The sequence below is a fragment of the Dermacentor andersoni genome, chromosome 1, assembly GCF_023375885.2.
Source record: "Dermacentor andersoni chromosome 1, qqDerAnde1_hic_scaffold, whole genome shotgun sequence".
NCBI lineage: Eukaryota > Metazoa > Arthropoda > Arachnida > Ixodida > Ixodidae > Dermacentor > Dermacentor andersoni.
This window is the reverse complement of record NC_092814.1, coordinates 98,582,796-98,610,592: the sequence shown is the minus strand read 5'-3', so window position 1 is coordinate 98,610,592 and position 27,797 is coordinate 98,582,796. Positions and strand designations below refer to the sequence as shown.

Genomic DNA, 27,797 nt, shown 5'->3' with positions numbered 1-27,797 from the left:
CTAGCTGTAGGGTTAGAGGCTATCATACATTGGCGTTTCTTGATCAGATCTTTCGTCTCCTGCGATAGCTTACTGGTATCCTGTCTAACGGAGTTACCACCGACTTCTATTGCACACTCCTTAATGATGCCCACAAGATTGTCGTTCATTGCTTCAACACTAAGGTCCTCTTCCTGAGTTAAAGCCGAATACCTGTTCTGTAGCTTGATCTGGAATTCCTCTATTTTCCCTCTTACCGCTAACTCATTGATCGACTTCTTATGTACCAGTTTCTTCCGTTCCCTCCTCAGGTCTAGGCTAATTCGAGTTCTTACCATCCTATGGTCACTGCAGCGCACCTTGCCGAGCACCTCCACATCTTGTATGATGCCAGGGTTAGTGCAGAGTATGAGGTCTATTTCATTTCTAGTCTCGCCGTTCGGGCTCCTCCACGTCCACTTTCGGCTATCCCGCTTGCGGAAGAAGGTATTCATTATACGCATATTATTCTGTTCTGCAAATTCTACTAATAACTCTCCCCTGCTATTCCTAGAGCCTATGCCATATTCCCCCACTGCCTTGTCTCCAGCCTGCTGCTTGCCTACTTTGGCATTGAAGTCGCCCATCAGTATACTGTATTTTGTTTTGACTTTACCCATCGCCGATTCTACGTCTTCATAGAAGCTTTCGACTTCCTGGTCATCATGACTGGATGTAGGGGCGTAGACCTGTATGACCTTCAATTTGTACCTCTTATTAAGTTTCACTACAAGACCTGCCACCCTCTCGTTAATGCTATAGAATTCCTGTATGTTACCAGCTATATCCTTATTAATCAGAAACCCGACTCCTACTTCTCGTCTCTCCGCTAAGCCCCGGTAGCACAAGACGTGCCCACTTTTTAGCACTGTATATGCTTCTTTTGTCCTCCTAACTTCGCTGAGCCCTATTATATCCCATTTACTGCCCTCTAATTCCTCCAATAGCACTGCTAGACTCACCTCACTAGATAATGTTCTAGCGTTAAACGTTGCCAGCTTCAGATTCCAATGGTGGCCTGTCCGGAACCAAGGATTCTTAGCACTTTCTGCTGCATCACAGCTCTGACCGTCGCCGTGGTCAGTTGCTTCGCAGCTGCTGGGGACTGAGGGCCGGGGTTTGATTGTTGTATTCATATAGGAGGTTGTGGCCAAGTACTGCACCAGGGTGGCCAATCCTGCTCTGGTGAGGGAGTGCGTTACCGGTTCTGGTCACCGGGATCAGGCTGCACTCCAGGCCTTTTTGTGTAATTTTATCAACACGCGACTTTTTTTTTAATCCGGTGGAAAATTGTGCGGCACCGGGATTCAAACCACGGTCCTCTTGCATGCGAGGCGGAGGCTCTACCTCTACGCCACCGCTGCACCTTCACTGATGCATGCACTGCGTCAATTTGTTTATTTATTTACTTACTTATTTATTTATTTATGTATTTACTGTATATACAGATACTGCAATCCCATTACGGGATTTTTGCAGGATGGGGATACATCATTATGACATGATTAGCCGGGCAAACAAAAGAAAAATTACATGTACTATCATGAGCAATATGAAAAGGAACAGAGGAATGCGTGGGAAACAGACTCGGAGCGATACGCGGATGGCGCTGTGAAAAACAAAGAGGGAAAGGAGGGCACTCTTCCACTAACTGTTGGCACTCCCACCACGCTGGCATTTCTACAAAGGAGCACTTTACTTCATGGATCGTCCGACAGCCGATAAGACTGTAATCGTCGCCAGTGACTTACACCGATTCATTTTCTTTTCTTTCATTCTTTTTTTTTTCTTCGCGCAACTGCTTGATAGTACTTTTAGACCAAGCTTGCCCTGTATTTCAAACCAATTCTTTATTTGAATGGACGCACCTGGTTGTGAGTGGCACCTCGAACAGCGGCGGCGCTCGAACCAATGGCAACAGAGGAATAGAATAAAGAAATTTTTTTAAAAAGAACATTGATAAACTGTCTCTCGTGCGACTTTGTTGCACGAAGTTCGTTCAGAAAAATTCATGTAGCACACTGCAGTGGCCCACGCAGAGCAGTCAACTCTGATTTTGTAGCCTCAAGATGCCTCGAGTGCCTCTTAAACAGCGGGAAGATATAATAGAAATGTCCAAAAGAGGTTATACGCAGCGCAATATTGCCCTCGTGACAGGCCGCCCATTGAAAACGGTCAACCGGATTATCCAGGCTTACCGAGACGAAGGACACATAAACGATGCGCCGCACCGCAGACGACCCCGATCAACAATGAACGACCAAGACCTTTGCATCGTGGCTGCCGTCAGCTACAAACCATTTCTAAGTGCAAAGGACGTTCGAGGTGCTCTTGGCTTGGACAACTTGAGCGACAGCACGGTACGACGAAGGCTTAGAGAAGCAGGACTGCGAAGTTGCATCGCCGCACAGAAACTTCTGCTCACCGCAGCCAACAAAGCAGCTCGCCTGAGGTTTGCTGCTGAACACTGCAGCTGGAGCGAGAGAAAGTGGAAGTATGTAGTTTTCTCTGAGTCCACGTTCTCGAGCCGCTGGGACCAACGAAAGAGAGTGGGGTGGACCGCAAATACACACTTTAGTCCGCAGAATATCCAGGAGGTGGCCGCCAGCGGACGCGTGTCTGTGAGCGTATGGGGGGGGGGGCGATCTCCCACGAAGGCCTAGGCCCACTGGTGAGAATTGATGGGAGGTTCACCAGTGCTGCGTATTGCACTCTGCTCGAGCACCAGATGATCCCCTATGTGTTGAACGGGCTGCACCCGGATGGGTGTTATTTTTTCCAGCTGGACTTGTCTCCTGTTCACACATCGAAGGACGTGGCGCGCCTTTTGGAAGAGCGAGGGGTAATGCAACTTCAGTGGTGCGCAAAGGGTGCCGACATGTACATTATAGAGCACGTTTGGGGCTGTATGAAAGTGAACCTTTCGAAGAGGTCACTAGAATTGGCGAACTCCGACCAACTATGGGAAGCAATAGAACATGAGTGGAAGCGCCTTCAGCGTGATACCGCATTCATCGAGGCTCTCTACGCGTCTCTGCCTCAAAGAATGGTGGCCGTCGTTCAAGCCGACGGTGGCATGACGCATTATTAGGCCACCAACAAACAAAACAAAGGACGAGCGTAAGCTGTGATGACGCTATTGCCTTATTTCATTTGCTTCAATATCTTTTTAATATTCGGCAAGCGCCAATAAGCTTATTTTGAACTCACCCTAAAAGACCATTTTTTTCCCGATTTACAAGATCTACCATAAATCAATATCGAAGTCAGGAACAGTGCTAGCTTTTGTAACGATTCGGCGCAAAAAGTTATCAGTGACGCAATATCTAACAGTGTTATCGCCGCCTGCTGGCGATGCGAAGTTCTGCACTTTGCAGACGCACTGCAGGAGTGCGAACAGTTGTTAGAACAGCGTCCCCCTTTCCACTTTGTTTCCAACGGTGGCCACTGCGTATCACCCACATAGCTGGGTCTGAGGGTGTTTTCTATGCGTTCCTGTGTTCCCTTTCATATTGCTCATAATAGTACTAGTAAAAAGACAATACAGATATCATGAAATAAAAAATACGCTTCGAGTACAACTGAATCAATGCATCTACTGCAAGTGCAAATGTAACAGAGCGAAAAATAAGAAAATTGCACAATATGGGACATAAACAAATTCAGGGATGGCTGCAACACCTCATCGTTGGACAGCTGATTCCATTCAGTTACGGCCCTAGGAAAAAAATGAGTATTTAAAGCAATTTTTGCAGCTAGTGAAGGGGGTAATTGTTAGTGCATGCCGTTGCCTTGTAGCATAACCTGTTGAAAAGGAAATAGTCTCAGAAATATCTACGCTGTAGTATCCTTTAATGAGCTGAAAAAAACATTTTAATCTGAGAACACGATTCCTTTGGGTTAGAGTTGGCAGATTGTCTCTGCTTAGCAGGGCTGTCGTCGATGTGCGCCCAAAGCTGTTCTATATATAACGAACCGCCCGCTTTGGAACACTTTCTACTTTATTGTCTTTTTTTTTTAGTGAAAGGATACCATATTATAGATCTGTAACCTAAAAGCTGATTAAAAATTTCTGAGTTCTTCTTTGCTGAAGTGAAGACAAAGCGCACACCAAGAGATGAAAATAAGAATGCCAAGAAATGTCTAGCCTGGCGTGTCAAGTTGCTAGACACTCGGAACTGCTGAATCCAGATTCTGTGCCTGCCACTCAGATGACTTGTAGTGCCGAAACAAAACATCTGACCTTCGTGGGAAGTCTTTCTCAGTGTCTTATAGTGGCATGACGTGCACATCATGTGATGCATGCTCCTCAGAGCAAACCATCGGATTGCAAACAGTCATGTAAATGCTGCTAAGCATGTCATCGATGTATTCACTGTCATCTCACTTCCAAGACAGATGCTGGCAGCCATTGGGATCACGATTGGGATCACTGTTGGAGTCATCCACGTGCATCAAGTTAAAATTTTCCTGTGAGGGCCAACTTGAGGATCAAAATAATGAAAATTCTGGCCCATAATATCTATGGGTACAAGCCAGGACTTGCACTTAGGATTGAATTATTCAAACAATCAAATTAATCAATGTCAATATAATGGAAGTCTACTGTATATGAATTAAGAACATCCATATGCTGCATAAACAGTGTAAATTTTGTTGAAGTAAACTTAATAAAAAAGTCCCCTCCTTAATGATGTAGCAAAAAAAAAAAATTGTGGCAGAACCCATCTCATGATGACTGTCGATGGTAATATGTTAGCATTGAATCAATATAGCGACGCAACGTTTTGCCACCGTCGAAATGAGTTATGTATGGGGCACATACTGCAGCGCGATTCATTTTTCGTGCTCTCTGAAGAAGACTCGGTGCCATCTAGCGCCACCGCTGCCACGAAGCCTGTGCATGGCCACCAAAATGCATGGTGCGCCTGCACATGTGAACGCTGAGAAATGCATTATGCGACAACCAGGCTCCTCTCTCCCACTTCTTTCTTGAAGTGCTGCGCCATCTAGTGCCACTGCCGACAAGTTTGTGCATGGCCTCCGAGACAAATAGCGTGGCTCGCTGAAAATTGTTCCCTCACTTGCCGCACACTCAGTGGCACATACTCAGTGACCCAAGTTGGCGAGAGGTTCATTGAGGAGCGGCACATATCCACTGTATTCATGTGCACCATGAATACGCTCGCTAAAGCATTGGCGTGAAAGATGTTTATTGAAAAGCGGCACATACCTAGTGGACTTGTGGCGGAGCCTGCTAAAGTGTCAGGTTTCTGTCCTTGAGAAACCCTTGTGACGTGGGTACGATACCGCTCAACATTGGTTAAATTTAAGGGATCTTTTTCATCATTGTAGAGCAACACTTTCCCTGTGGCAGATACTTAGTTACCCAAGTTGGTGTCGGAGATAGCTCATTGAAGAGCAGCACGCATCTGCTGGCGCATACTCAATGTTCCAAGTCGCCGTCAAAGAGTTTCTTCGAACAGTGGCACCCACCCAGTCCCGCATCTACAGTGACCCATGTTGGCGTGGAAGAGCTTCGTTGAAGAGAGGCACGTATGTACACATGCACATACGCAGTAACCCAAGTTGGTGCGGTGGTTGGCTTCGAACCATCTTCCCTCAGCACAGTAGACGAATGTGCTAAACATTCGACCAAGGACTACCCAGTGACCCAGGTAGGCGGGAAAATGGTTACGTACAAACACACAAACTAACATAGATAGATAGATAGCCATTGGAAAATGCAGGAAGTAGCGTTTACATTCACCATTTACATTTACCCTAATAATTCTAACACATTAACAGTTGTATCTTTCTTTTCTTCTTTCCAACAGCTAACCCTGACATTCCTCCACATGCAGTTAGGAGAACGATCTATGGCATTGTCGGCATTATCCACCTGCTTGCAGGTAAGTGTTTGCTTCACCATTAATATCCTAGCTATTTTCACAGGGCAGAATTTGCTTAATACAGCTATACAAAAATTTTGGCTCCCTGTATGCATTTTAAGGATGCAGGCAATGATTTACTGTGATTCTCATCGTTTTTACCTCCTTGTTTCAGGCCCATACTTGATTGTGATTGTTGAACGCCGAAAAGTTGGCGAGATCAACGGCCAAGTGGTATGGCGAATAAAAGCAACCGAAGCATATTCTTTCACAAGAACATCACTGCACCTTACAGAGAATCAGGCATGAAACTTCTAATAGTTTTTATGTATCTGAACATTATGTAAGAGGGTACAACCGTTGGCTAATTGTTGAAACATGATGTTGAAAAGTAAAATAGTACAGTAGACACAGAGCAGCAGAAAAACAATGCGAGCATGAAGAATCTTGTGTAGGTGTTCGTGTTATTTAAAAGCTCTCCAGATGCAAGTTCAGTGCTTATAGCATCTTGTCTTTAAACAGTCCTGAATCTGTTGCGCTATTGTTGCTATAGGAAATATATGGTCACTCCAGGCGCATTTCTGCTGTCGCCATTGCCGTGAAGTTCCGTATAAAGTCCAAGGGCGATAAAACTGTCGCCGCACACAGTATGCTGTATGTGCGAGTGAAAGTGTGTGAGGGTGAGCCGGCAATCGCAGCTCAATCTCACGCACACAAGGGAAGAAAGCGGGGAGGAAGTGCCCCGTCTTCCGTTGCATGCAAGTCTCTGGCGGTAGGGAGGGTGCACATGTTCTACTCCGGGCAGCTAGGGTGGCTGCGCGTGCCCCCCCAGGCTGCTGTATCTTGAAAGCCATCTGCAGCATGGACAGAGTCTGCCGCATGCTGTGTTTCTGCAGCTTAGTTTTCGTTGATGCGAGACACAGCACGAAGGTCATTTCGCTCGCAGCTGCTTTCTCACTCCAGTGTTTTGACAGCGAGTTTCTGCGGTCATCGAGTGAGATGTGTTCATGCTTGCTTGTGCGCACGTGACACCATACTTGTTAATTTAGTTAGTATGCCTATGTTTACAAGTTGATACGGCTGATAAAACTGTCATCCTTATTTCGTATAGCTGTCCACTAGTTTTCTATCGTAATCTATGCTTTGCCTTTCAGGCGAAACTGTGATCTTTTTTTTTTTAATATACAACATCATGTGGCCCCATTGTTTTCTGGCACTGATGTGATGATTGCTTCCCTTTTAAAGGAGTACTTATAGAAAGTTCTTGTCCTTTTATTTCTTTATTGAATAACTTTCGACCCAGTAATTACGCTATGGAGCCTCAATTCTGTAAGGTGTGAGGCCATATTCAGAAGTAAATTTTCTTGCAAAAGGTAGCTTGTTTTTTACATTATAGGTATTGCCAAACATTCAGAAACATGTTGCAAAACAGTTATGTTCCTATATTGATTAGTTTGGGAAGTACAGCATGTTTTTACACCCTTACCCTGGTATTGTGAAGTCAGTAATTTTTCTTATATGTGACTATTATTCTATTTCTTCTTTGATGTCTGTAATGTTAACTAGTACTCTTATACTTGCACAAGTATTATGTTTTTAGAAACTCTGGAAACGGCCACATGGGAGATGCCCGACACTTAAAGAATGTTTGTTGTTTATTTACTTTATTTTCGTTTTTCTAAAAAAAGTTTTGCTCCACATCATGTTAAGCAAAAAAATAACATTCTTTGGGATAAATATCTTAAAACGAAATTTTGTACACTTATTGCTCACATATAAATGCACAAAATGAATGAAGATTTAAAAGAGTTGGTGGAAAATTCTTCACATTACAGCTCATTTTTTTCAAAATATGAGGTCAAATCAGTTAATTTTTTTGCTTCTAGATTGTCACTGATGACTTCTTTAATATGCATAGCATTACATTTATCCTAGTTCATTGGATAGACCACACAAAATTAATCAACTCAACGGCCATGGTCATCGGCCATGTTGCCGGCACCTCCTCGAAACTTAAACTAGCAAAGCCTAGTTAATCCAGCACTGATTGCACCCAAATCACAGGACAAGTCAATCCTGGCAAGCTTGAAATTGTGATGTTCTACTGATAAAGATATTCTGCAGCTGCAAAGTTACAGCAAATATAGACAAAAGTGCTATCCTGTTGGTATCTCCCCCTTTTAAACTTTCTCTAGTTCTTGTGAGGATATTGAAAAAGATTGGTCAGAAATGCCTCAAGTCTCTTTTTCTCACCTGCTCATGTGACTTTCATCACCTTGAGCTTTAATACCCAGTCTTGTTTTATTCTTTTGTGTAGCTTCTGTTGTCACTAACTTTGTTAATATTTTTCCTTGTGTTTGCAGAACCAGTACAACAAGCAGTACACTGCCATGGTCCAAACTGTGTTGAGCACGCCAAACTTCTACTACTCCACTACTTATGATTTGAGCCACTCCCTGCAAAAACTGTACAATACAACACCCGATTTTCTTCAGATGGGGCTCATGGAAAGAGTAAGTGTGCTATGTGGGCAAGCCAGGTTCAGATTCGTGGTTCTGTAACTCAGCAGCATGGCTTACTCCATTTAAATTGAAAATGTCGTTCAGGCATGGTTGTTCGATTTTGTTTGCCATTCTGATTTGCTCATTTTGGTCTCCTGACAGTTGAGGTTGTCTTCTATTGGTGACGTTTGCTGTATCCAATTAGACTGAGCATGGGATTAGGAAGTGAAGCAGGATAAAGCTTCGGTGTCAAAATAGTATTTTGATCACCTTTCTTGTCCTCTCAGAGATCTTTAGCTTTTCGCATTAAAACAGTTATGCAAAACTGTAGCTAGGATTAGGAGTTATAAATTAAAATCTGAAAACACTGAAAGTATAGTGCTAAATTTATTTTTACGAATTCAGTTTAACATAAGATAAGTCAGTATTTCAGGATGATTTGAAACTGGAATAAAGGAAGTAGAGAATTGTAGTCTAAAATTTTGAGATCTTGTATGTATTGTAGCAGTCGAGCAGCACAGATTTGATGCAGAATCCATACTCATTTAGATGGGTAAAGCTAAAGATGCTGACTGTTGGCTGCTGTCTAAATTTGGAACAGCTACGTTATCGCTATTTGAATGAAGATCTGAGTGGCTCAGGAAGAGTGGAATTTTCACGCTGCGCCTCGCTGCCCTCTTGATGTACCGTAGAATAACATTTTGTTCGCCGCTAGGTAGAGGCAACATTATCGGAGCTACTAGAAGCTCGCAAACAAACATTTTCATGGCAGTACACCTGTCAGCTGCCTAAGACATTTTTTTTATTGCAATAGCAATTATATTGACACTACAGGTACATTTCTGCCGTCACCGTGTAGTTCCATATAAAGTCCAAGGGTGATAAAATCGTCGCTGCGCCATATGCTGTATGTGCGAGGATGAGCCGGCGATCGCAGAGCAATCTCGTGCACGAAGGGACGAAAGCGGGGAGGAAGCGCACTGTCTTCCTTCCCGTGCAAGGCTCTGGGGGGAGGGGAGGGAGGGGGTGTGCATTGTACTCCGGGCAGGCCCAGGTGGTCGTGTGCACCTGCCCAGGCTGCTGTATCTTGAAAGCAATCTGCGACGGGGACAGCGTCTGCCATGCGCTGTGTTTCCACGGCTTAGTTCGCGTTGATGTGAGACGCAGCACGAAGGTCAATTCGCTCGCTGCTGCTGCCGCACTTCCTCACTTCACACTGACAGCGAGTTTCCGCGCTAATCGAGTGAGATGGGTTAATGTTTGCTTGTGCGCGCGTGACACCATGCTTGTTAATTTAGTTAGTATGCCTATGTGTACAAGTTTATACAGCTGATAAAACTACTATCCTTACTTTATATAGCTGTCCACCAATTTGCTATCAGAATCGAAGCTTTGCCTTTCGGGTGAAACCGCAACTTTTTTTTTTTTTCACACAAAATGTCAATTGAAATGCACAATTCACTGTTTCTGTTTCATATAAATGCAATATTTACTAAATTTCTTTTTCCCCAAAGTTCATAAAGGCCAAGGAAGGTAGTACGTCTGGTGCACAGTGCGATAAGCCTGCCTCAACCCTTAATTTGCAGCTTAACAATTTTGTTGTCATGGTCTACTGCCTTCAGGATAGCTAATAGCAAAAACACTGACGTGTTGTATGTATGTTCTTGAGACACACCTCTATGCAGATGAAAAATAAGAGCTTGCTTAACCCATATATGCCTAGTGTCCTACATGTAGTGCACTTCTTTTATTGGCAACAACTCCTTACATTGTTAATAGAAAAGCTTGCGGTTGGCTGCGTGTATCCATAACACCATGTCTCTTCCCTGTGCAACCTTTGTTAGGTGTGCTTGGAATGGTTTCTGCGTAACAACTGCTGCAACATCGTGAATTTTGAGTCTTAGAGAAGTGCACCACCTCATGGTAAAAAAGCCCCCCCCTCAAGGCTGAAGATAATTTTTGACCACGTTGACACTCGTGATGAGGTGCACTCAACAGTCACCATTATTCTGCCTGAAAGCACGCTGCAGTAGTAACAGAAAAGGAAAGCAGTCATGAATACGCTATGGGCATGAACTATATGCCAGCGCTTTTGTAGGTGAAGCAGTAGGCAAAGCATTGTAATGCAGTGATGATGACGTATTTATCACTGAGCCACCAGTAAAATGTCAAAAAGTATGCAGAAAGTAAGTGCAAGCATCACCTGTATATGCTTTCCTAGCGCCTAGTCTTGTGGCAGGCTAATTCATCAAGATAGACCCTGTCTGGAATAATACATTCAATTTTTTGTCGCCAAAGAAGTTACTTTTTTTTGCACATAAAACCAACTGCTACGCCTAGTAAAATAATGTGTGCTTGGATTATATATGAGATAGGATAAAGAGCTTTCAGGTGCTCTCTTTTCTGTGCATCTTCCGTAAACTGATACAGTATTAGTGGAACATTGTTGAATTTAAAATTATGGGTGCAAGGTTGTGATTACCGAGTTGATTGTGATTCTGATGCAATCGTCTATCACTGCCAACGCAACAGAACTGCTCCAGTTGCATCTAATGCTCAAAGTTTGGAACGCAAGCACCTGATAATAAGACATTGGATAGAAAGTTACTTAAACGTCATGGTCAGGAGTCGGCGCTTTTTATAATCACCCGCTATAATTTAACAAGGGTGGAGTGTAGACTCGTCACCAAACCATTGCAATGTCCAGGGTGTCTACCAACCGGGAAAACTGGGAATTCTCAGGGATTTTGAGTAGTCTGGAAAAACTCAGGGAAAACTCAGGGAATTTGTGTCTCTGTCAGGGAAAATTAGCTGTAATTTTATTGAAAGGGTCGAAAGTCGCGGTAATGCTAGCTCGAGTAACAGACAGAAATCGTAACGAATCGTCTTTGACGCCCTGTCGTCGGCTGGAGGAGTTGCCAGTGTACAGTCAACGACCGACTTTCCGGATTCCCGATAATTTGGACGGCTTCACGGCACCACCACGTACCCCTAGAGTCAATGTATCACAACGTCTGAAATTTCGGACGCAAGAACTCTTCGCCGTCCAATTTTTCAGATGTTTCGCGTGACCCCAGGTCCGAAATGGCATTAATCAAAGCCACCACCGCTGCCATTTTGATTACCTCACCGCCTTGAACCGGCGCTCTCGCACGCAGATCCGCTGGCAGCCGTAGCCACCACTGCGGCAACGCTAGGCCTAGCTGCTTCGACGTTTGCTGTTAAGCTTCTTGCCTTTCGGTGCCGTGTTTCTTCATTTCTCCGCTGTCAGCAATAATTTTGGCTTCGAAGCTCGAAAAACACGCGCATTGCATAATGCTGATTTCCGAAAGTCAGTTTCGTCTCAGTGCAGTAATGTGACGCGGTGAAGCATTAGCAATGTATTGCGGTGAAGCTTTACAAGCGTAGGAAGGCCCAGGGGCAATTGTCACGGGACACGGATGTATTCCTTAATTTTACACGTCTGCACCCGCCCTCACCTGTCACAGTAGGAGCACCGATATGCCTATTAAGTGTACTGACAGGCATTCAGAGCTTTTTCAGACGTGCCTGGGTCGATTTGAGCCCTTAAAGGGAAGCTGAAGAGTCTGTCGAATTCAATAAGACGCTCATATACGGATGCGGGAACCTTATAAACCATGTAGGTAGAATTTGGTTTTTTTTTTTTTCAATTAGGAGCGACGTAATCGTCGGTTGAAATTGCGCTGTAGCTCCGCCCCCCGTCGAATGCCGCACGCTGCTGCTGACGCTGACGATGCGAGCGGAAACCGGAAACCGCGGTGTTGTGACGTCAACTCTAGTGTTTCGTTCCTTCGCAGCGTCCGCGACCGTGCCTGACCGCGCTTGTTTCTGCGTGCGTGCCATCGTAATCTGCTTCGATCGACCCTCCATTCCTTTGTTGGTGCGTCTGCGTGTATGTAGAGTGGTAGTCAACGTGAGTGGTAATCAACGTGAATGGTAGTCAACGTTGTAGTCAACAGATGAAGGTCACTACACCTACTGCATGAACCGGGAAGCTTTTCACGCGTTTAAACCGTCTTTGTAGATTGCCGACAGCTTTGGACAGCAAACAAATGCCGACGATCGCATCCCCGCTCACGTTCCACGAGGAGGCATGCAGGAACACAACACTACAGTTGTTTGACCGGAAACGACCTCACTAGATCGGCGAAAGATTGGCGAGATCACTAGATCGCTTTGCAAAAAACATACTCACCAAAGAGCATTTCCAACACGAGGAGATCCCAAGACTTTGCTTTCGTTCGCATCGAAAGCACTGCTCGCACCAGCATCGTTTGCTTCTTCGAGAGGCCGGCTCTTTGCAATCGGCTCGTACATGTAGCGAGTAACGCCGAACTCCTCAGAAATACGCAGTCTCTCTAAATTTTCCATTACCGTCTCAGAAAAACAGCACCAAACTACCTGGCACCGCGCTTCATGTGTAGCGGCAGCGGTCGGTTACTAGTGTTGACGTCACGAGGCACCCGACCAATCACAGGCGGAAACGAGACACGCGAGCTGGGCGTGTCCGCTGCTGCACTTTTCGTCTAAATAAAATATATTTGCGCTTTCTTTCGCTCAATTTCGATACGATATTCGAATTCGGAGGGTTGAAAACCATTATGTACAGATGTTCACTCATTTTTTCTGGAAAACTTTTCAGCTTCCCTTTAAGGACAGTAAAAGACATGGATTTATTTTTTCGGACTGCCTCATATTTCGGAAGTCTTCGCAGCCCCTAGGGGGTCTGAAAAATTGGACGTTTACTGTAAATTGACCAAGAGTATGATTCAAATGGTCTGCGGGGCGAATGCACGGCAAAAGGAGGACGAGAACAGAAAGGACCGACGCATTGAGGAATGAACGGGGAATTAAGTATGCGACCGCTTCTTTGAAGGAGCCTGAGATCAAAAAGCAAAGTGTTGGCTGACGCCGAGATGCAGGTGTCCCTCATCCAAACCAATATAAACTCTTTAAAGCTGTGAAACACAACACTGACGCGTCTTGCGCGGGCTGAGAGTATTTCATTTCATTTCATTTCATTTATTTACCTTAAAGACCCCACTAGGGGGTATTACATAAGGGGTGGGTGTACATAAAAAATATAACACTCAAATTTGTGACAACAGGTACTCAGTCACATTGGTAGAAAAAGATGATGGACAGGTGAGAACGACGATATTGCGAGGAAGGCCGTTCCAGTCTTTGGCTGCACGAGGAAAAAAAGATGCTGAAAAATTTACAGTTCTCGTACGTGTACGGTAAACTTGCAGTTGGTGACCAGTGCGAGGGGATATGTATGCGGGTGGTGTTATGTAAGGGGCACTGTTAAGTGATGAATGGTAAAGCTTATAGAATAGGCAAAGTGTTGCTATGCGTCGGCGGAGGGATAAAGCTTGCAGCCCAGATTCCGCTTTGAGGGCGGTAACACTGATTTCGTGAGAATAAGATGAGTGAATGAATCTGGCGGCACGATTTTGTACCGCTTCAAGGTCATCTACGACGCATGCTTGATGTGGGGACCATATGGGTGACGCATACTCTAGTTTTGAACGGATGAGTGACTTATAGGCTAGTAATTTAACGTGTTGGGGAGCGTTACGAAGGTGACATTTCAGAAAACCGAGAGTTCTATTTGCCGATGATATGATGTTTGTAGTATGTGCATGCCATGAGAGATCATTGGACAAAGTAACGCCTAAGTATTTAAATGATGTTATTGCTTGTATAGGTACGTTAGCAATTATGTACGGGAATGTAACGGGGTGCTTTTGGCGAGTAATGGAAAGAAGTTTGCATTTAGTCGGATTAAGGGTCATTAGCCAGCGGTCGCACCATTCCTGGACACGGTCTAGATCATGCTGAAGTTTTGCTGCGTCGCAATGATTAGAAACTGATCGGTAAATTACACAGTCGTCAGCGAACATTCGGATTTGGCAAGATAAGTGTTGAGGCAAGTCGTTAATATATATTAGAAATAGGAGAGGACCGAGAACAGAGCCTTGGGGTACACCGGATGTTACAGGAATAGGGTCAGAGGTATGATTATTAACAAGGACGTGTTGGGACCGGTTAGACAAGAATTCTTTGATCCAAATCAGAACGTTGTGGTCCAGGTTTAACTGGTTTAGTTTAAAAAGTAATCGTTGATGCGGCACTTTATCAAACGCTTTTGCATAATCTAAGAAAATGGCATCAGTTATTATGTTGGTGTCGAGGTTAACATGCAAGTCATGAATGAAAATGGCCAGTTGGGTCTCGCATGAGAAGCCCTTTCGGAAGCCATGCTGAGATGGATGAAAAAAGTTATTTTTATCGAGAAATGCCATGATATTAGAATAAATGACATGCTCCATGATTTTGCACGGGACGCTTGTTAATGATATGGGGCGGTAATTTAGTGGGGAATCTTTTTTACCAGATTTGTAGACAGGAACAACCTTCCCCACTTTCCAATCATTTGGCAAGTGACCTACAGATAGTGAATGAGAAAATAAAATACACAGATACGCAGTAATGGTATGTCTGGTGTTCTTTAACAGCTTGGAATTGATTTCGTCGACGCCTGTCGATGAAGAAAGCTTAATGTTATCTAACAATGATAAAATTCCATCATGAGTTATTGTGATAGCAGGCATAGTAGACAAAGTTTTAGCTGGTGTCGTAAGCAGAGGTGTACTGGGTTCTTTTGTGAAAACTGTGCTAAAAGCAATGTTGAAGGTGTTAGCGCATTCGAGGTCCCCGACGGTTTCTCCCAATTCGTTGGTCAGAGTGATAGCGCGCGATTCGATAGGGTTGATGACCTTCCAAAATTTTCTCGCGTTATCATTTAACAATTTTGTCAGATCGTTGTTGAAAAATTTGAACTTAGCATTTCTCACAGCAATCAGGTAGGCATTCTCGGCAGTATAGTACCGCTGCCACGCATTAGACGAGGCTCTTATCTTAGCAGCACGAAAGAAGCGCTTTTTTCTGCCTTCTAATGTTTTAAGTGTCTTAGTGTACCATGGCTTTTGGTGATTTTCACGGAAAGTAATTTTAGGAATGAATTTGTTGGCCAAGTCCTGTATTTTGTATTTGAATACCTCCCAGCTCTTCTGGAGAGGCATGCTGTAAAATTGGGCTTCAAATAAAGGGAAAAAATTTCTAAGCTCGTTGTTAATTGCGTCATAGTTGCCTTTTTCATATAGAAGGATTGTTTTCTTACGTTTTTCGCGCTGTTCAAGGCAGAACGAAAATTCGGCGTGGATAACCTTGTGATCACTAATTTCTTGCAGGTAAGTTATATGTGATAAGCTCTCTGGATTCGTAGTTAGTATAAGATCCAAGATATTAGCACTGACGCCAGCAACACGCGTTGGTTCCCTTACCAACTGAGTGAGATTGGCATTCAGACATAATTCTATAAAATCCTTTAATTCTCTGTGGTTCGCACCTGAGGGAGCTAGTTTCTGCCAGTCGATACCGGGATAATTGAAATCACCGAATAGCAATATATGTGAATTTGGATGTGCAGTACCGAGATCAATCAGAATATTGTTCAGCTCACTTGCAAAGTTAGGTGAAGTATGCGGAGCCCTGTAGCAAACACCAAGCAAAACGGATTGCGCCGATGAGCGAAAAATTAACCATAACATTTCTAAATCAGAGACGATGTCTAATGGTGTGCACGATAAATTAGGGCCCACAGCAATCAGGACACCGCCCCCTCGAGTGCATCTGCGGTCATTTCTGAAAACTTGGAAACCTGCCAAGTCGGCAAGTACTTCTGTATCAGTGACATCAGGGGTAAGCCACGTTTCGGTTAGTATAAGTATGCTGCTGTTTGAAGAAATCATGATGTTAGACACGAGTTCACGCTTAGGTAGGAAACTGCGAATATTTGTGAATATGACAGACAATGAAATATTATTTCTTGGCATGGTTTGGGGGCGGGTAATCACATTTTTCCGGGCGGACGATTGCTATAACAATTCTCTTACAGTTTCAGATACGCTATCAAACACGTAGCGCTTCTGTCCGATGTGCAGGGTTTTGTAGCGCAGATTAAATGGGGCAGATTGCTTTCTGGCAAATGCAACGAGCTGGCTGCGAGCAATTCGAACTGCACGAGAAAAATCTTCGCCAATACTATAATTGGTACCTTTTAGTTTCCGGGCGCTCGACAGGACAGTTTCTTTTGTTTTGAAAAATGTGAATTTTGTTATTATTGGACGGGGTTTGTCGTTCGAATGACGTCCGAGACGATGGGCGCGCTCTATCTCTTTTGTGTCGATGTGTACATCTAAATGCTCGCGGCAATGTTTAATGATAAGTTGTTCTGATTGTGCGTACGATTCAGGTGTAGTTTCAGGGAGTCCGTAGAAAACCAAGTTGTTCCGTCGCGTTCGGTTTTCCGCATCGTCAAAACGTGCCTCTAGTTTTGAAATTAAGCGAGTAGCTTTAGTTGCGTCGGCGCGGAGAACTTCTGTGTCTGTTTTAAGTGTTACAAGGCTTTCGTAATGGCTCTCAAGTTCGGTCATACGTTTGCCTAGGTCAGATACATTTCTGTCTGTCGCTAATAACTGAGATTTTAGATCTTGAACTTCAGAAATAAGCTTGGACTGGCCAGTAGATATCTTCTTTAGCTCTGCGAGGATAGCTGCAGTATCCGGACCGGGGTTAGTTTCTATATCACCGGAAAGTAGGAGTAACAGCGAAAAAACGACATGAAAACAATCAGCAAGAACAGCGTTAAGGCACTGTGGGCTTGGCAGCTGTACTAAGAAGTAGTTGTTAGACTTTTTGGCAAAGAGGCTGAAACGTTCACCAACCTGCATTACGAAGACGAACGGATTAGTGGCCTGCGCAGTGGCAAAGCCGCCAAGCCCACAAAGTGCCACTGGTGGCTGCTCCTGTTTTATAGCTGGCCCTAGTAGTGATGTTGGATGCGATGGGGCTTCCCATTCTGTGGCGAGGGGCAGATAATCCAAGGACGAGTGTGTCGTTCCAAAGACGGGTGAAGCGATGGCAGTGGCTCGTTGACGAGCGCCTGATACATCCACGCTGAGATGGATTGGTAAATATGAAGGTGCGGTCAGTGGCGTAGTCGCCAGTCCAGGAAGGAAAAGACACGCGATGAATGGTCCGAGCACCTGCATTACGAAGACGAACGGATTAGTGGCCTGCGCAGTGGCAAAGCCGCCAAGTTGAGGTTGAGGTTGACTTACAGTTGAGGTTGACTTACGAGCTGTTGAGAGAGAATCTCAATTGTGGCAAAGTTCGGGCCTCGTACCACTGAGCTTGCTATCAGTTGATAGAAATAGCTCATATTTGAAAATATTTGCTTCTGTATGCATCTCCTTTTTATTTGTATTTGAGAATGTCCAACTCGATTTGCAATTATTTTCGAATACATTTTATTTCCTGTGCATTTTAATAACCCCTCCCTTCTATTATTTTTTTGAATAGCATAAACACTACTCCTTAGTATTCAAGATGGATTAAGTCAGTTTCTTTTTTTCATATGCTTACTAGAGAGTGACAGCATCGGGTGATATGGTTTCAGCCCGTCTTGACATAAAACATAGTTCTGCATCACTCAGGGAATTTTGCAAAGGCACTCAGGGAAAACCTGGAAAACTCAGGGAATTTGGAAATGTCAACTTGGTAGACACCCTGAATATACTGCACTGGCATACGAGCAAGATGACATATATTTCGCTACTTGCATGCCTTCTTTATGTGTGTGAACGTGTTCTAGCACTACAGCGTAGGAAGTGATAAAACTGACCTGCTCCCATTTCAAAAGCCCATGTCAGCCATATACCAGAAAGCTTATATTTATAAGTCAAAGCATTCAAAGAGCCAACAGTATTTGCTGGAAGCACAAAATTGATTTGCCCGCTTAGACAAGATTGTGATTCTACACGATAGGCAAACAATCTGCTCCCACTGTCATAAGAAAACTACCATGCGTTGTGAGAAATGGGACACCAGATGTAGAAATAAATAGGTTAAATGTGATCACTCCGATAAGTAGTGCATTCGCCTAGTGTCCTATTAGGGGCAAGGACTTACGGAGTCACCATCTGTCGGAAGCGCGCCTCCCTTGCGTAGTATGAGGGATCACGCGGCACGCTCCTTATAGGTTTTGCTTACGGCGCTCAATAAAAACACCACGCAGCAGCCCTCCTGGACATTTCATGTAAGTACTCTTAAAACAAGAGAAGTTTTTGACTGCTGATGTAATAATCTTGGGTGAACTGAAAGCACAGAATCGTTTACAGATGCCATCTCTTTACTGAATACGTACAGTTAATGCCACTGCGCGCGGTCGCCGCAATGAAGTCTCCCGAACCAGATTCTTGCCTGAAATGTAGGCAAACGCTGAGAGTAAACTATGTCATGTTGAATTCCAGTGGCGGAGTCGGAGCAGCCGACAGACTCCGCGAGTGAGCACTCGACTCTGGTGTAGAGCAACGCCTCCAAATCCACGAGTGGAACACAACCTGCGCCGCCGGAGCAAAGCGGAAGCAGAACTTCTATCGCCGAGTTACCCAGGATACATTGCGTGTTGTCATTTCCTTCCGCTGTTTGCTCCCAGCACCGCAACACAGGTCACTTGTCTCTTCAGCGCCGCTCACCTGTTTTTTTTAAAAGTGCGGAATGGATATCTCGCCAGTCGTGACCGGTGGCGCCTCCCAGCAGACAAACGTGGTAAAGGAAATACATCACGCAGAGTTCCGGTCCACTCCACCGATTTTGGCGGATCATCTTTTTCTGCTCCACGGAGTGACTCTCGCTCTGAATCCACTCCGACTCTCTCATTGGAACACCTTACTCCCGCCCTCACTCTGTCATTGGAACAAACTTGCTCCGAAACGAGCAGAAAAATTTGCTCCGACTCCGCCATTGGAATTCAACATCAAATATGTTCTTATAGTGGGCTGTCTGTATAACCAAATGGAGCATAACAGAATGAAGCCTCAATGCAGCGATCGCACGGGTTCACAGTGACCGACTGCGCGTCTGCATGCATGTCCACGCACAATGTTTTGCTTTCGCTGTGAGCGTGCTTTCGCACTGTGCCATGAGCTTTAGGCCTCAGCATATGAGCATTTGACAGTACACTAGCAACCATTGTTGCCTGGACGCTATCAGATCTGTTCAAAAATAATTTCGTTATAGAGACTTCGACGCCTACGGCGACTGTGATATGCTGTTGTGACGATTCAATCTTTTGTTCTCTTCTAAATTCTTGGACATTTCAATATTATTTCTCAAGTTGCGTCGCACTGTATGTTTATCGGTCGTCTCAGCGTGCGATTTCCCTCTGCTTCATTTTCGTAATCCAGTGCTTTAATTCATAACACAAACATGACCATACGCCATGCCTTTTTTTAACGCGCTTCTTACCGCTCCCTTTCCATTCCAGTGAACTTGCCAAAATCTATTATCAACAAGTTCATAGACCTAATAAAGGGTCATGACATTAGCCGGGCAGCAGGCGCGGGCGAGCGTATCAGTGCGTGTTTTCTGCTACTCACCGAACATCGCGCAGAACCCGCGCCGTAGCAGAAACCTTCCTCGCGTGTGTGCTTGCTGCATACCCAAGTTGTAGCCGATGGCTGTCTGCCAGTTCTAATTTTCACCAGCCAAGCTTCACGCAGCTCCTTGCCCTGCAGCTACGTGTGAATAAGGCTGACAGCGGGCTTCGTTGCGTACGTCCGGCACTGCGGCACCGAGCAGTAGCCTACCATGCTGCACGCCTCCAAAGGCAGTCACTACCTATTATAGTAGTTCCAGATGTTGTCAAGTTGATACCCAAGGCGGTAAAGCCTCACCACTTAATCAGAACGGCAGCACAGGTGGGACTTTCAAAAGCTTGCTTCGGCGCTTCCGAAGCAGCCGACGCGGCCGCTGTGTCCACGTGATCCCTCATGCCACGTCACGCCGATGGATGGTGGAGCTCGCCCCTAATACTATGTAGGACGGCTCAAAACCAACAGTTACACAATAATTTTCTATCAATAAACTGCTGATACTACATTCTAATGCCTCAGAAAGGCTTTTTACCAAATGATACTTTAAAATTCTCAACTCGTCAAAGTTTAGGCATATATGGGTTAAACAAACTGAACAATTTTCACTGGGGTGAGAACGTGACCACCACATATATTAAAAATAGAACAAAGAAGCTTGCAGGCTTTGTCACCAAAACATCTTCTAGTGCTCACTGTCGTTTTTGCGAAGACCACTGTTGAGCGGGTACTCAAATTGATGTAAATTTAAAGGCACAGACTAATATTTGGATTTGTCTTGTTTTTGTAGAAGTTTTTGTTAGGTCAACAATATTTTTGAGCGGCCAGTTAAAGGATTAACTAATCTGTTCCTCTTCGTTAGGGCAGCACTCGTAGCAGTGCCCTTATTATCACTCTTTTCTTCTTTCCCTGGTGTGCTTATGGTAACCTTTCAAAGTCAGCAACTGACAAAGATGCTTGATGAAGGAGCGCTTGTTAATAATTGCTGCTTCCCCTTTTCCTAGATCTGGGAGGGTGTTCACATGTTTCCCTTTAAGGATTCCCCTTTAAAGAACAGCCTGTGCATCTATGCCAGATTTGTCGCTAGTCCATCTGATGGTTGTTTGTACCTTGGGACAGGACACCGACTTTCATCTTCGCATTTTTTGCCACAATAGCAGCTTTGTCCCAGTAAAGAATTCAAACAGGCGTCCAGCATATTTCCTTAACTAAACAAACTGTCAGAATTGCCTGAAAATATGTAAAAGCTAGGTTGCAGGTAATTTGCCAATAAACATACACTTTTCGGTGAAATGAATAATTGCCAAAAATAATCTGCAAGCTTTCATTCACAAAATATAATAGCTGAAAAAAAAGAAAGTCTTCTAGTGAACACTAGAAAGCTTATGCCACATTTTTCAAGCATGAAACCTAAAGCTACTTAAACCTATAATCACGTGGCAGTTCTTAGAACAAAGAGGTTATGAACAAACAAGTTTTTTGTTTCGATCTACATGCATGCTGAAATTGTGGAGTGTACATTGCAATATTTCTGGCAAACGACGCAGTGCACATCTTGACTCCAGGGTGTGTACTCAGGCTTGCAATAATCTTTTTCATTATCTCTGGTGTTCCAAAGACTCAATGTGAGCAGTGTACATATTGAAGATTGTTGTGGCTGAATTTTAGGATTGAGCCCACCTACCGTTTGATGTACACTAACACAGATTTAGTTGAAAATTGACACTGGAAGAGTTTACAGGTAAATACGTAGTTGCCTGCCATGCATTCAATCGCCAGCACATAATGACACTTAGGAGTAAACAGTAAACAAGAGTAGGAACATGAATTCACCAGTAGCTTATTGCATTACCTTGGAGCAAAACATATTTTATGCCTTAATTAGCAGTCATTTAGCAGGAACTTACTTTGTTTTTCCTGATGAAATTTAAATGCTTTCATGTGTTTGTGAGTTGGCTTACTTGTCTTTATCAACAGGCAGATCAGAGATTTGTGTGGAACCACCACTTGATGAGTGAGTTCAGCAACCAAGTAGAGGTATGTTGCATTAAACTGTAGCGCTTGAATGCCACTTAAATACTACTGTTTTTTTACTCTGCTGCAGCTTCGGAAGTTCTGCCTGCCTATTATTCATGGATGTATCCTTATGCTTTGTATACAAGGCTACAAAGGTGCTGCTGTGTTCATTGACATGCACTAGCCTGTATGACCACCTGTAACTCAGCGATGAACACTTGTCTGTGTAATTGTGCAAAGTGTGAACTCCTCTCTTCCCTCTCCTCTTTCGATCCCCTTCCTCAGTACAAGGTAGCCTACCGGACTCAGCCTGGTTAACCTTCCTGCCTTTCCCTCATGGCCTCTCTCTCTCTCTCTTTTTGTGCTTTGCAGGCAATTTTGTTACTTTTAGTTTTCTTTATTACCTGTTGTTGGAGTAGAGACACATTGTTGGTTTGGAACAGCATGCAAGTGGTGTAGGGTGGGTGGTGTAGTGTGTGTGGTATAGCTTATACATAGGGCCCTTCATTTTGGGGTAAACCCAATGATTCTCTATTCTTGCTCCCTGAACAGAATTTATGAAAATCGGGTTACCTGATTTCTCCCCAAAGTTTGACCTTTCATAAAACGTAATAAATGCAGGTGTTACAAAACTAATGAAAGCTGCCTACCTTTTATGAGCAAGTGGACAAGATGTATTACTAATATTCTTAATATATGTAAATACAGTATGTGCCTCATTTTCGATTAACACTCAAGCAAAAACCAGCATATATAAGAATACAATATATTCAGCCCCTGCGGTCATTGAGAGAGCGAAAGCTTGTCGCCTTTTTAGTAGCTGCATTGAAATGAATACAACGATAGTACACTGCATCACATTTCCCACACATGGCGTACATGTAAATGGCGGTAATGCGTTAGGAAGCGAATTAATGCAGCAGAGACTTTGCGTTGTAACCAGTAGCTGCGATGTTGAGAGGATGTTTGCCCGACTATATCATCTTCAAAAAAGGGTAATTCTGTTAATTTTGTTGCAAGAGTGTTTATTGGTAACCAGTAAAACAGGAGAAAAGACAAGGTGGAAAGGCCCAATAGGTCCAGGATAGACACAGAAATGCTTCCAATGCCTATGATAATGGATGTCAGCAGGAGCTTGTAAGATAAGGAAAAGCATCACACCTCCTGTGAAGCACGCCCTTGTGCAATAATATTTGTACTTTGTTCCTTTGTTAGAAAAGTGTAGAGAACATAGTAAGGAAGGGATCGCCTAACTCGCCTCTATTTGTTGCTTTTGTTAACATGGTTTCTTTTAAGTGTAATAATAATGCCCGACAATGAGGATTTGTGGATTTAAGTTCATCACATGATTTATGTTAAGTCCTCTTTGACATTTCATGTTTTTGTTAGTAATTTCACTTGTTTAAATAGCCAGTTTGTGTGCAAGAGGAGAACATGACTTGTGCTGATAGTTTGTCAAAGTTACCAAAAAAATTGCAAATTTTTGGCTGCCAAACAAAACCCCGAATCCTTCCCGGATTTCCTCATATATAGTAGCGCTCAACTTCAAGAAATGTAAAACCCTTAAATGAAAACCTCTACTTATATATAGGAGTGTTCAAATATTTGAAAAGTCAGAATATTATCGAATATTATATGTTTAATATTCATATTCGATTCGAAAAATAGATATTCGAAAATGTTTGAATATTCGGTTGGACACGAATATGCAAATCAAATCGAAATATATTGCTGGCAGTGTGGGAGCAAACACAGTTCTTAGCATTTCTTTCTATCTGATTTAAGACTATTGGGCGATTTTGTGATTTCGTGCTGCTAGCGAAATTTTGCCTGTAAAGCATACTTATCTTCTAAATGTTTGAGCTTTGCAGCAAAGCCAGCCTCTCAGCAACGAGGGCGCACTTTTTTTTGTTCAGCACCACCCTCAATTCTGAGCCTATTGCTTGACAGCAAGTGCAGTGAATGACGACTGGCACAGGTTCAAATGCCTCTGACTTTAACGGCCTTTGATGCGGTATAATAAGGCACAGGCTGGCAAGGACAGCTAGTCGTAATTACTAAATTTTCCAAGTTAACATGAGCCACATGCACACTGTTTTAGTATAACGGCTTACTAGTTTAGTTTTCTAACATTGACAGTGTAAGTGCAGTGTTTCAACATAACAAATTAAACCAACTTGCTTTATTCTATATTTGAAGCTAAGTATTCATATTCAATTCATATTTGAAAATTTTGATATTTGCACACCCCTACTTATAAGTATACTTATGGGCTGTGCCGTTTTCCAACTCCTGTCTGATAACTTTAGACCGGATTATAGGCAAATGCCTATCTTTTCCTGCGTGTCAGTGCCACATCCCTCTGGTGTATGTATGCAAATTATGTGTTAAGAAGTAGTTTAGCACCGATTTTATAGTGCCTATAAACGCCTATTTCTCTCCTTTGTGTCTATATGTGCGTATTTGTTCCTTTAATGCCTCAACATGCATTTTTGGGGCACTGTTTCTGTTTTGATAGCACATTCTTTTTTTTCCACGTGATCTGGTGGCATTGGCAGGCACTATTGCTAATTGCAGTGCACTTAACAATCTTACCTAGCAAGTAAGCACGGTCCTTGTCAATGCTACTTTAACTTTTGAGTGCCTCTCACCAATTGCCTGACACTGGTTAGCAATGGCACAGAAAAAGATCATGAAAAGTCTGCATCTTTCGCAGTGGACAGATAACTCCCATGTTACACTGTAGACTAGGATTTGAGGGAAAAAGGCATAGCATTTTGAAAAAGGGTTACTGTCGCTGGAGCTTGATGTACCCCCTGTGGCTACACCCCTCATATACAGAGATACATAATACTCCTGTGCTGCAATGTGTAATAAAAAGAGAAACACTTTGCTGAGACTAAATTCATAGCAACACACAAAAAGTGCTTAAGGAAGAGTTCTGAAGTTTACGAGTCATGACACAGCTACACCACGATAACGCAAGTTTGATAACATCCCATTTGCATTACAACAGCTGTCAATTAAGTTTGTGCAATGTTGCCGTCTGTGTTACGCAAGAAACATGATTTTTTTATGCTCAAAGAAATTTTAGAGGCTCTTACAGGTGAACACTAAAGAATCCCAGAGTGTGTGAAGCCGGCAAACATACAGAAATATAATAACACTCCAGACACCTTTGTGAACATTGAGCACTTGATTTCAGCCTACGAATTCTGCAGAACATGACACATGTCCTGGCGCTCTTTAGCCGGAGATGCCCTTGCACCAATAAAATCTAATAATCAATCAGTCAGTTTCAGCGTACAAGCTTATTCTGAGTGAAAAAAGGCACAATATTGAACTCCAAAACCTAGAGATGATAATTGTGTATTACCATTCTTTACAGAAACTTTTACAGAAAGATTTCTGAACATGTGCTATTCTATGCTTCTTTATCATACTGGAACATTTGTTGGCTTTAATTCATAAGGCAAAAATTTTAGCTTCTCTCATGTAACTGTTGAGCCACTTCCCTGGTGTATTTTGTGCTTTTCATGCTTGCTCTACTTTTTATGCCAATGTTGGTTGCAGTATGTGCATGACAAGAAAGCAGCCTCTCTTTTGCCCAGCAAAACCGTGTGAAGCAATGGCTTGCACAATATGTTCACTACCCGCCGTGGTTGCTCAGTAGCTATGGTGTTGGGCTGCTGAGCACAAGGTCGTGGGATGAAATCTCAGCCACGGCGGCCGCATTTCGATGGAGGCGAAATGCAAAAACACCCGTGTACTTGGATTTAGGTGCACGTTAAAGAACCCCAGGTGGTCGAAATTTCCGGAGTCCTCCACTACGACGTGCCTCATAATCAGAAAGTGGTTTTGGCACGTAAAACCTCATAATAATTTTAATATGTTTACTGCCTTTCAGACCTCGCAGGTGAATGTTACATCACTTTTCTTACCATGAAAATGAGCTAGAAACATTCAATACACATAACAGGCTTTGGTTTGTGAACAATTTATCGTGCCTAATTTGGTCCCACTCATGCTTAAGATAAGGCTGTAAGTGCCTATTTTAGGTGCCTATAACGTGTATTTTTAGTGCTTAAAAATCTGATTACTGATAACCATTATATGAAGGTGTGGGTTTTTAGTTCATGAATTGTGTGAGAAATTAATGTGATGGATAAATTACATCTTAGGTAGCAAAAAAGGTGATGATAAATTGAAGTACTTTTGTTTTCAGCAGTTGTGTTTGTGATTTGCCTTTGCAACCTTATCAGTGCAGGCTCTGATTGATGGTCCTTGACTAACCTGCAGTTGTGTACATCAAATCATGTGCCATCAATGGCCATGGTTTCACATTTGCACTCATTTCACGCCGGAGTTGCTATAGAGCAGGCACGCGCATGTTCATGAGGGGCTTGGACAGTGAAGGTCATGCTGCAAATTTCGTTGAAACTGAGCAAATCATAGAAGGAGACACTGCACGGAGCTCATTTGTTCAGGTAGGACATTTGCACCATCTTTTTCATGTCACCTATATAGATATCTCAGATTTTTTGCAGTAATCAATATAGTTTTAAATAAATAACAGCTGGTGACATTCCGTGATGTTTTTCATGACAGTGACAGGTTTTGACCCCCTTATTTGAGCATCAATATTTTATTTCATGAATGCTGATTTAGAGCTCATTAAAATTTGGTGGTTAACTTTTTGTTACCTTGCGTGTGTCTAAAGATCTTTTTGTTACACATGCTTTTCTTCTGCTTTTATTTTTCTATTTGCAATATTAAGAGCAAGGTGTAATCAGTTTAAAGCCTTCGGTAAAGTGATATGCCAGCATAATATAAACAGAACCTTGGTTCAGCATGCATTGATAAGGCAATGATGTGAGGTGCTCTGTTGCCACAAGGCAATTTAATTTAAGGACCACAGTAAAGGAGAGGCATGACAAGTTCCTGGTGTTATATCACCTTTTGCTGTGTGATGATGGTCTTTCCACTCGCCTTTCAGACACGTGGTTCAATTCCTTTGTTTTGGACTCAGTTGCCTAACCTGAGATACAAGCCTCCTCCAACCCTGACTTCAGGGCTCAACCATGTAAGTGTTGTGGTGTTGTGTTGTGTTCTTTATTTTGCATAGGCAGCTTTTTTTCTTATGGCACCACATAAACCTTTGTTATTGGACTTTCCAGCTCGAAGCATTCCAGAAACATTTTGACAATCAGATTTATACATATGGAAATCAAGTAATAATCAATCTGGTGAGTTGAAAATTTTCTTTTGTACTAATGTTTGGCAGGGCACTAAAGTGATGAAAGAAGTGACATGTGTTGCGGCTACTTTATAGCGGTTCATTCTGGCAAGGATACCTTGCATAATGAAGTTGTGTTGTAGGAATGTGTTCGGAATTTATATATTATGGAATGAATTAGCAGTTATATATTAATCATGTCTAAAGACACTATATACAGTAGAACCTCATTGATCCCATCACATGCAATTTCCCGACACCAGTGTTCGCAGTTGAGAACGCAAAAAGTGACCCAGTACAGTTACACCTCTTCCTTTACTGGTTAATGCGTTCCCGGAAAACGCAATCTTTTGGCACCAACGTTCAGTGCATTGCCAAATTGCGACCGTATAATATGTTTTTCAGACCCGTGTGAACTAGAAAAGCTACAAGGCATGTGCTATATAGAGAGCAGTAGCCTCCCACCACCGCAGCTTGCCCGCATACTCGCCCGCCCTTGTCGCATGAAAATACCAGCACGCACTCAGTTTGCTTTCCCGGTATGTACCAGCAAATCTCCTCGTGGGCTGTCACACATCAGACACATTGCATTCACAACTATTGTCATTGACAC

At 43.3% G+C, this 27,797-nt stretch overlaps 2 protein-coding genes across 6 annotated transcripts in view; one reads left to right on the top strand and one right to left on the bottom strand.

The window, feature by feature from the left end:
- The window catches only part of Sac1 (Sac1 phosphatase), a 140,736-nt gene that overhangs the window by 21,024 nt on the left and 91,915 nt on the right, over positions 1–27,797 (top strand). For all 5 annotated transcript variants that reach the window (XM_050193221.2, XM_050193218.2, XM_055061830.2 and 2 more), the window contains 8 exons: positions 5,856–5,930; positions 6,085–6,212; positions 8,273–8,422; positions 21,910–21,969; positions 22,037–22,070; positions 26,248–26,435; positions 26,945–27,031; positions 27,126–27,194. In XM_050193221.2, the coding sequence (XP_050049178.1) occupies positions 5,856–5,930; positions 6,085–6,212; positions 8,273–8,422; positions 21,910–21,969; positions 22,037–22,070; positions 26,248–26,435; positions 26,945–27,031; positions 27,126–27,194 (791 nt within the window). The remainder of the gene's footprint in view (positions 1–5,855; positions 5,931–6,084; positions 6,213–8,272; positions 8,423–21,909; positions 21,970–22,036; positions 22,071–26,247; positions 26,436–26,944; positions 27,032–27,125; positions 27,195–27,797) is intronic.
- Positions 15,691–17,780, bottom strand: LOC129380543 (uncharacterized). The gene has a single exon (XM_055061833.2). The coding sequence runs from the start codon at positions 17,548–17,550 to the stop codon at positions 16,375–16,377; it is 1,176 nt and encodes a 391-aa protein (XP_054917808.1). The 5' UTR covers positions 17,551–17,780; the 3' UTR covers positions 15,691–16,374.